The following is a 9789-nucleotide window of genomic DNA, read 5'->3' on the forward strand; positions in this document are numbered from 1 at the left end:
ATCTAGCTATAAAATCTGACATCACATTTAATAGCATTGCCAAGGTGGCTACAATCGCGTCAATGTGTGTGCAACCCAAATATCTCGTCCTCTTAATGGGTGAGCTTACCCAAGCATTAAAGCTAGTTGGCAATGAATTTGATGAGAAAAATGAGGTTGAATCACAAACTTCAGACTTATCACCCAGTACTTGGCTAAAGATCCAGTCTGGAGAGTAGCATAGAAGCAGACTCAGCTCCAGGGTTTTCCAAAAATACCGCTGGGACTTGGGGTCCAGAGGCAATCACGTTCTAGCCTACCAGGAACCGGAAAGAGAAGGCGTTTCCTGCATACCAAGAGGCAGCAGTTTACCGTCAAATTTTGGTCTCATTAAAATCCTGTTAACACCGTTGCTATAATGGCTTCCATGTGAAATTACAGTTGGTTTACATTAATAAAAACTGGGAAAGTTAATAAGAAACAATCGTAAACGACATTACAATCATATCAAAAAGCCATTAAAGTAAGTTATGAATATAAATCGAGGGCCAACAAACAATACAAAATATAAAGATTAAGCCTAAACTGGAGAATAACGAGAAATAAAAATAAGCCTATTTAATGGGGTATCACCAGAACGTGGGGCCCCTTGTATGCGGCACTTGCACAAAAATAAATGCCTTTTCGAGATATGTTACTCTCTTAACATTCTTGGAAGAGTTGTATATGTTATCATAAAATACAATGGCAAACACCCGACCATAAAAGCCAGCACAACACAGGCATCTTCAGAACACAAATAACGTATTTTTTTCCCTAATAAGTTACTCATTCTCCTTTTTTGGGGCTGTTTTCTGATGCAGTTATTCCGGATGAAGCACTCGATGACATATTGCTTGTGGAGCTTCCATTTTGGAAGCTCTTGGATGCTACCGCTTGGTTTGTCTGAGAACTGTTAGTTGCAGGCATTTGCCCCTCCTCAGCTAACTTTCTGAGAAGGTTCATAACGGTGGGAAGGAACTTGGTAGATAAGGAAAGAAGCCCAGAAAGCTGAAAGCATAAGAAGTCGTAAATTACACATCGGTCAAAAGAAAAGGATTAATCACAATGAAAATCAAAATAATTTCAGTACTTAATTACGAGCATGAAATTTATTTTACTGAATAATTGCATTTAGTAAGAACATGGAATGCCACGAATGACATTGATAATTGCTTTTTGAAATTCCATCCAAATAACAGGTAACATACACTAACAATGATTTTCCATTTATATTATATCAATTGATGAGCTACAAAATAATGTCAGTAAAATGTTTTAAAACGCAGAAAATCAGAAAAGATCTCTCAACTATGTTAACACTGAAAATCTTCCTCGGTAATATGCTTATAAATCTAAAGTTTTCATAACCAAAAGTTTTCAAATTCTGTTGAAGTGAATAGTGTCAACCATTGTACAGTAAGAGTAGTTGGTTAACCAAATATTTTGAAGCATGCTCAGAAATATAAACAAGGGACAGAAAATTTTAGTTTGAAACTCACAGCGCCATTGCGGAATTCACCCGAAATGTCGAGCTGCACCCATAGAGCCTTAATAATTAAGAAACCGACAAAGATGACACCCACATATAAAGGATTTCTGCAATGAGGATAGTTGCAAGTAAGCACCAACAACAGAGAAGGATAAATAACATCATTGACTACCCAACCAAAATTAATTCAAAACTACAAGTGCAACAAGCACCTTAGAAGAGTCATAAATTCATTAAATCCCAAGACTATCAAGGCAACAATTGCCCATGGAGGTGGCAGCCAGTTGTTGTTACGCTTGTTTGCTTCCTGAAAGTAGAAGAAAACTCAGGCATCAGTAAATTAGGAAAAAGAAAAAAGACTAAGACCAAAATATTAATTCTAAATTCCAATGAATAAAACTTGGTAGTATATGTGTATATGCTACAAAGAGCTAGTACATGTGAAAAAATTGGGGAAACACAACAGAATTTCTGCAGCATTAGTTAACATAATGCAGTAACAATTCAAATCAATATTAGATGGGGAAGAGGATAAACCAAAATCTTCAAGAAAATTAGAATTTTAATTATCATGCCTGAGCAGAAATGGCCTGAGTGACAGTGTACTCTGTCTCAACCCTGAATTGCCGCCACAAAGACTTGCACTGAACAGGTGTGATTAATGTCTTAGCTGGTGGAACCTATACCAAAAAATAAATCATAAGAATAAATCACACATAATACATGTTCATAAGATGAAGTTACAGCATCAGAGAGACAGAAAATGTATCAAGACCCTGGAATCACTTCAGGATCAGATTAACTAGGCGAATACCACAAATTTATTGTCCGAGAAACCCAGATAACTGTGACTTTCCACTTGAGGCATAAAAATGTCAGCAAATAGTATGCAATGGTGAAGCAATTTGTATAGTCCAACTAAAATCTCATAAAGATCCTCTGGCAAGAACAAGACATTACCTGCTCCCAAGTGCTTGAGGCTAGTGGATCAAATGTTGTAATGCTCCTATCAGTTACAGCAGCATTATTTTTTGTGTCCACCAAGGCAGAAGTTAGTGTGTTCTCAATATTATCAGCATTATCATCCAACCGGATTGCAGCCATAACAGATAGCAACTTCAAGGACTGGCAACAAAAAATAAACCAAGTTTAGCAGAAAATAAAGTGTAGCACAATTCTTATAACCAACAACTGATAGTACATAAACATACAGCAGAGCGAGCTGTTTTAGTGATGGCTCGGATATCTTCTTTGCCTGTCCAAACCCGTGGCATTGAATCAGAATCGTGACTAAACAACGTCGAAAACCTGTATATAAATTTCAAGTCAATTTTGGTAATATATAACATTTGACAACTTAAACGCTTCTAACACAAACATTTAAATGCTCTATTACCGGTCCTTCATACGGATCAGTGCCCTTCCAGCTTCTTCTCTAGCTTTTGCTTCAACCACACCTCTTGCATGATCCTCCAAACTTGTTAGCATCTTCTCCTTGGTTTTTTCATCCATGTCAAAACCAGAGAGGGCATCAGAGAGTCCAGAGACAGCTGATTCAGTTTCACGCCGGAGAAGTTTCTTTATTGAGGGCCATGTATCATTATTAGCTCCATCTAAAAGTGCTTCAACAGGTCCTGACAATGCTTCATTTAGCTTTGCCTGCAAATGCACCATAATTATCGGTATGATTCCAAGTGTTGATTTAAACAGTTATAAACACGCATTGCGGATGTCACCATCACAGAAATCAAACAGACAAGATAAGATAATTACATCAATGTCAACAATGACCAGAAGTAACTCATTGTTTACCATATATAGTACATCAGAAGAAAAGGGAAACACCAAAGGGCCCAAATTCATGTTCAACAAAAGAATAGAACTAGAAAATTGAAGGCCTTTCTTATTCAGATCAAGACAGTAATATGACATCTAAGTTAATTAGGTTTCAATTCTAAAGTAATTCTCATCATACACAGCAATGCAAAAATTTCAACGAGTAGCGACACAGTGAAGTATTAAAAAACCCAACTACAAATGACATCTTAACTAATTGGGCAGAATCAATTTTTAAAGTAACACACATCACATGCAACAAGTTGAATTTTTCAACAACCAGCAAGACCAAGAAAACAAATGTCATAACATCAGGGTATCAACTTCGAAACACCTTGCCTCCTTGCAACCCAACTCAAAAAAATGTGAAAATGATGCACTAACTCCTGCTTTAGAGCATTTTAGGCTACACTATCCCAACTCTTCATAATATTGCTTCAATATCAAGTAAACTGGAAGTAATAGAACTGTCAATAACCATGGGGATAATAACCTAAATCAACTAAATGATCAGAAATAACTTGTCATACCTCATATGATGAAGTCAGTTCTGAAAGTTTGGCAGCTCGGACAGAAGCAACATGTGCATCAATATCACGACGTAGCTTATCCCTGACTTTTGAGGAATCCCAATTTGCTAATTCAACAACAGCATCTGAAAAAATGACGTTTCACTCAACATGTAGTCAGTCAACCTTATCGAGCAAAAATACTCTCATTGACAAGCATCTATGGCACCAAACTTATTAAATGCAACCAAGATAGACAGGCTTTTAAAGTTTCGATTCATAGGAATGGCTTAAAAATCATTTTCCTAATACTTCATAGCCAAACAAACCTTTTTATAATGGGTTTTTTTGCCTGGTTCATAGCTCTAGAACTTTGTTTTTGATTCTTTGTCAGTTTTCAGCTAAGAGAAAGTTCATGAAGTTCAACCATACCTGCATACCCTTCATCAAACAAAGCCATGTAAGCCTCAGTGCAGTTGCGAGCAGCCACAGAAAATCCATCCCCTCCATTTAAAGCCTTGTCAAATGCTTCCTTAAATTTCTCAAGAGTTCCAGACCTTAAATGTCCTAGCATGGCATGGTGTGCTGGTTGGACAAGCTAAATCAGAAGACAAAAAGCAAGTGAGCTGAGAAAACAAAAACAACAAATATTGGAAAAGAATACAGAGCATGCTATTACTTGAAGCAATTTTTCTTCCAGCTGCTTCCGCTTTGCAGATCTGACACCTTCATCAAAATATGTGGCTTCTGCATCATACCTAAAATCAGACCAAAGGTGAACAAAGAACTTGATATCACTGATATGGAAAAAACAACCACCATGAATTGATCATCAAAACTGTCTCTTATTTGCCCAAGGTATGCATCAATATAATTTTCATCAACCAATTTAAAGAAGCAACACATCATTATCAGCATGACTCACAAGTCATCAGGTTGCCAATCAATTATCACAACATTCCTATTTATATTTATATTTTATCCTCAAAACTCTGTACAGTCACTTTTGAAGAATGAATCACTTCTTTAATTTCTTTATTGCTCTCGAACGGTCTTTTACCTAACCTAAGCCACTCAGCTCTTTCAAATGTCTATACAGGTAGTAACCTGTTTGAAACTTAGGCACAGTAAAACTGATCTTGTGATCTTATTAAAGCAGTCTTACTCTGTTAGAGAAGTATAGAGAATTGAATTCAGCTTCTTTCCAAAGCCAGCTACTGGACCAGACTGCACAGCTTCTTCTAACAGACACCAGCTCTGTCATAAGGCAATAAGTTGATTTTAGTTTCTATAAAACGTAACCAGCTCCAAAAATGTGTGTTTTCATGAATATATTTATGAATATAAACGCATGTTTAAATGTCCACATACCTCATTTGCAGTGAAACCAGCATACTTCTCATTGGCAATTTCTTCACAGCGTACCGTAGCCACCATGACCTACAGGCAAATGAAACATAGATAACAGAAAATAAACAAGATAAACTTTCACTTAAGTTAATGTTCAAAAGGTTACCTTATGGGCTGGAAGGTCAAGGTCCTTATTCTCTTTAATGACTTTCCAGATCTGTTGTGCGCTAAATGAGAACCCCGAAGCAGGTACCACTCCCCTCCGATCCCCAGCAAGCCCTCCCGGTGCAATAGAGTGGAAGAATCGTTGTCTCAAATTAGCAACCTTCATAACAATGATAGAATCAGACAAACTATCCATTTGAATGTCAGTTAATCTAATATATCAACAGCAGCATCCAACATTCAGATAAAATTACAAAATCGGTAGATCTTTTAGTTTAGCCATCACTAGAAAAGTAATTAGACAGTACAACCAAGATAAGAGAAAGGAAATGTAACAACACGAATGAGAAAAAAAAGGAAGTCGTCAAACAATCACAATGATGTCATCATAAACCCAGAAGTAGATATTCAACTTGGTCTTTCTTTCCATTTAAAAGGGAAAAAATTCTCAAAGCCAATAGTGTAAAGTTTGTTTGCTTGCTCTGAATACTGAATGACCTTATGAGTTGGCCTAAAAAAGGTACCTGCTCTTTAAATTGCTCTTCTTTTTCTTCATAACTAGAAAGTGCAACAACCTCCAGCTAGCCATTATCGTTAATAGCATGAAATCATCAGAAACAATACTAATTAGAAAAGTTAAAGAGGGACAAAAACATTTAAATTTATGTTGCATAACTCACAAACCAACATCATACATTGAAAAATTCACTTAATGGAGTTTCCTTATGTGCCTGCGGCTTATGAACTGAGTCCCATATCTGCAATTCCAAGAAAAATGGGTCAGAAGGGAACATTACTAAAGTTAATTAGAAATGTAAGACGCATAAGCTCTTAGAAATGTAAGAAGCATAAGCTCCATGTATCTGTACCTTCTGAATATCTTCTCTCAGAACAGGTTCTAAATTTTCCAGAGGTGTCTGTAAAAAAGGAACAGTTAAGAAACCATAAACTTCATTGACATCAAAAAATCCTTAGACATGATAACAATATAAAGCTTAGATACTGTAAAAAAATTTATGGAAAAACTAAAAAGGTGAAAAAAAGAATTAGCCCTCGGGCACAACTTGCTCCATAAAAGAAAGGTACCCAACTTGCTCCATAAAAGAAAGGTACCCACCCTAGTTTTGTCACGGATGACAAACATCAAAGTTGTTTTGCGAGGGCTAAACAATCGCATCATGACCTGCAACCAAATAAAACAAGATAAGAAAAGAACCGCTTGAAAGTCAGGGCACTGCTACGGAAGGGCAGTGAGACTGTGAATACCTGGAATACAGTCTTCAGAAGAGGCTTGTTTGCAGCTTGCTCACGACCAATATCATGACACCACCTAAATGAAAAATTGTTCAAGAAAACCACTTGCACATACTACTGATTGCAATTAACTAATGTACAAAACAATGTCAAACACCATATAAGTGCCAAACCTTACATGTTTATGAGTACTATATCTGAAACCGCCAATGCAAAAAGTGCACTTTGTTTCTCAAATGCTGTGTCATCCTGGAATGCAGCAAAGAAATGAAGAAAATATATAAATAATAATGTAAGCTCTCTCCTTTCCCATTTTTCATTAAACACGTGAAGATCAGATAAAAATAAACAAAGCAAATATAAACACAGATTATTCACTCCATATTCTGCTATTATAATCGGAATTCCATCTCTTAATATGATTCAGCTTAATCCATAACTCTTAAAACCCAGAGTACGTTACAAAATTTTATTCTTTAATCGTTACAAAATTTTATTCTTTAATCATGATCATTCTGATTTCTTGAGCTTTCCCTAATCTACGATTATGTCCCGGAAAATTATGCGATTAAATAAATATCACCTATGGTAGAATTTTTATTAAAGAAAAACATAAAATCCAGAATTGAAAACTTCAATCACCATAAAAAAATATTTCAATATTACAACCATTTTCTAGATGGGTGAGGCTCCCTCCATACCACTTTAATCACCATTAATAAGTATTAATTTCTCGATTCATGGGCGAGTCTTACACAAGTAAAAGGTGTTGATAAGCATACTGAAAAGTAATGAAGGGAAGCCTAAGCAGGCACTTAGAGAAATAACTACTTGATTAATAAATCAAAATGTGTATCCATAAATATTCTTATTTTCCTTTTCCTTTGGAGGCATGGAAGGAGGGATATCGTGAATCCTATGCTTTGCAAAAACAAGCAAAAAGGATCTTATATTAACAAGGTAAAGTGAAGGCAAAAAACAAAGCAAGCAAAAGTAGTTGATGATATATAAAATAATGTAGTTTCAATTTTTGGACAACATATGGAAATGATAGAATGCAAGCTAGCAACAGCACCTCCCCTCGTTCTCTTCCATCAGTACCCTCCAAATCCATTACTAGAGTGCAAGGCTCTATACCAGCACATTTTGCCATCCAAATACCTTTAGTGGTTTGAGACCTGAGAAAAAGCACATTCCATTAGTTCTTTCTGCCAATGGAAACAAATCCAATGTGTTACTACTTATTAGAAAAACGTAAGTTACCTTCCCTTAAATGCATCCATTTCCCTGAAATTGGTGCAAAACAAATGATTTAACAGTGTGCTTTTACCTGTTGAGATCATGGAAAACAAAATAAAACTTTAAATGGAACAATCAGAACTTACACAGCTACCATGATAAAACACCAAAACTAAAATCTTCCATGGCATGTGTTAGAATTTAAAAAAAAAAAATTATGCAAGAAAGATACATACAAAACTAAATACAGAAGTTTCCAATAATACCATATGGAACAAGTTCGTATCAAAGTGAAATATGAAAAATATGCCTTTGTGCAAAGCTGCAGTGACCAAACTCCAAGTTTATCATACTCTCACATGCAACCCAAGTATTTCTAATTAAGTATCATTAAAGAAAATGAGAACAAATAAGCAGCTCAGTATGACCTAGGAATAGGCACCTAAGGACCAAGAAAAGGACAAGTATAAAGCAAGATGTCATTAAGATAACAAAGCATACCGCTGCTCTGAGGTCCCATGATAGCAACCACAGCATATGACAACCCACATTCAGCAAGCTTAATTTCCTTGATAAGGCGGTCAGTTCCAACATCATTGAACAATCCATCTCCATCAATAAGTTGAATTGAATGACATTCCTCAGTCGTGGCTGTGAAGCGAAATGTCCGTATTATGTTTAAGTAAAGAGAATGAAGGTTCCATCAGCAACGTTAAGATTAAAATATCCATATCAATTGATCAAGGAAAATTTAAGAATATCTCAACTAAAAACAGTTAGTATATTCAGTAATTCAGACAGATAAATTTGGCAACTTTAATATCTACGGAGCTGATAAGCAAAATCGGATTTTCTCTTTTTCTTTTTTAGTTTTCTTCAGTTTCCTCAGCAACCAAACATGCAGTATACATAAAATCTATCTATAGACCCGATCCAAACAGAAAAATTAACTTCAGACTACAATACTTTAAAGAAACTCTTAAAAAACCTAAAAACCAAGTTTAAATATAAATTTTAACATAAAAGAGATCGCATCGCTCATTAACTAATAGTAAAAGAACAAAATTATTAAGGCGGCGCTGATGCTAAAACGCTCTGGTTCAGTTACATCATAGAAATTAAACAAGAAACAGAAAAATTTTAACTAAACAAAGGAAGAAACGGATCACTTAAAACAGCTATAAACAGAGAGAAAATAATAAGGCAAAACAGAAATGGGAAAAGAAAAGAATAAGATGAGACGATGCGATGCGATGCGATGCGATGCGAGAACGTACCCATTGAATCTTGTTTGAAATTGATAGCTCAGAAACTGAGGAGATCGATGTCAATGAAAGACAGAGAAAGAGGAGAAAAATAGAGAGAGGCTTTGAAACTCGTCTTTAGTTTACTGCTTTTTTCTTTTCTTTAAAAGTGGGCTGGACTGGGTAATCAAAGCCCGCAAAGTAAATAAGTTTAATTTTATCTTTAGTCCCTAAACCTGTTAGATTTCTCAAATTTAGTCCTTTCTTTTTAATTTCAAGAATTTGATAACTACTTATAATTTGAAAATTAGATTCTAATGGTATTATTTCATTTCTATTAATTTGAGTAGCAGAATTTTAATGTTCAAAAGTATGGTTTGAAAAATTAAATCTCAATTGTAATAATGTATTTAAATTTAACATAATTCAATTAGCAATGGGATAGGTAGTAAAATTTGAAAAGTAAAAGAGAAAAATTAGACCCACTTCGATAATAATTTTTTCCTTTTTATTAAATTTTAAAATTTCTTAATTTCTTAATAGATTTAAAAAAAAAATCAATACAAATTGAACTCAATGCATGCATCCTCAAATAAGTCTCCATACACCTCCAAACAAGGTGCAAAGATGGAAGCATCTGATTAGTTGTCCAAGACAAAAGGGAAAAGTTTTGGTAGGGAAT

The 9789-nt window shown here is 35.1% G+C and overlaps 1 protein-coding gene across 2 annotated transcripts; it reads right to left on the reverse strand.

The window, feature by feature from the left end:
- Positions 1-402: 402 nt before the first annotated feature.
- Positions 403-9284, reverse strand: LOC108476127 (protein ROOT HAIR DEFECTIVE 3-like). Of its 2 annotated transcripts, none has more exons than XM_017778232.2 (23): positions 9141-9284; positions 8365-8514; positions 7888-7911; positions 7700-7802; positions 6803-6873; positions 6637-6700; positions 6488-6553; positions 6240-6287; positions 6066-6128; positions 5895-5951; positions 5372-5530; positions 5227-5295; positions 5021-5112; positions 4535-4613; positions 4288-4453; positions 3877-4001; positions 2907-3169; positions 2722-2818; positions 2471-2635; positions 2086-2190; positions 1723-1817; positions 1521-1617; positions 403-1029 (listed from the first exon to the last, which is right to left on the reverse strand). In XM_017778232.2, the coding sequence occupies exons 2-23, from the start codon at positions 8412-8414 to the stop codon at positions 808-810; spliced, it is 2280 nt and encodes a 759-aa protein (XP_017633721.1). In that variant the 5' UTR covers positions 8415-8514; positions 9141-9284; the 3' UTR covers positions 403-807. The 2 variants fall into 2 exon arrangements, with proteins under 2 accessions (XP_017633721.1, XP_017633720.1); XM_017778231.2 differs by having other exon boundaries at positions 7888-7954.
- Between the last annotated feature and the right edge of the window lie 505 nt (positions 9285-9789).

The sequence above is a fragment of the Gossypium arboreum genome, chromosome 2, assembly GCF_025698485.1.
Source record: "Gossypium arboreum isolate Shixiya-1 chromosome 2, ASM2569848v2, whole genome shotgun sequence".
NCBI classification, from domain to species: Eukaryota; Viridiplantae; Streptophyta; class Magnoliopsida; order Malvales; family Malvaceae; genus Gossypium; species Gossypium arboreum.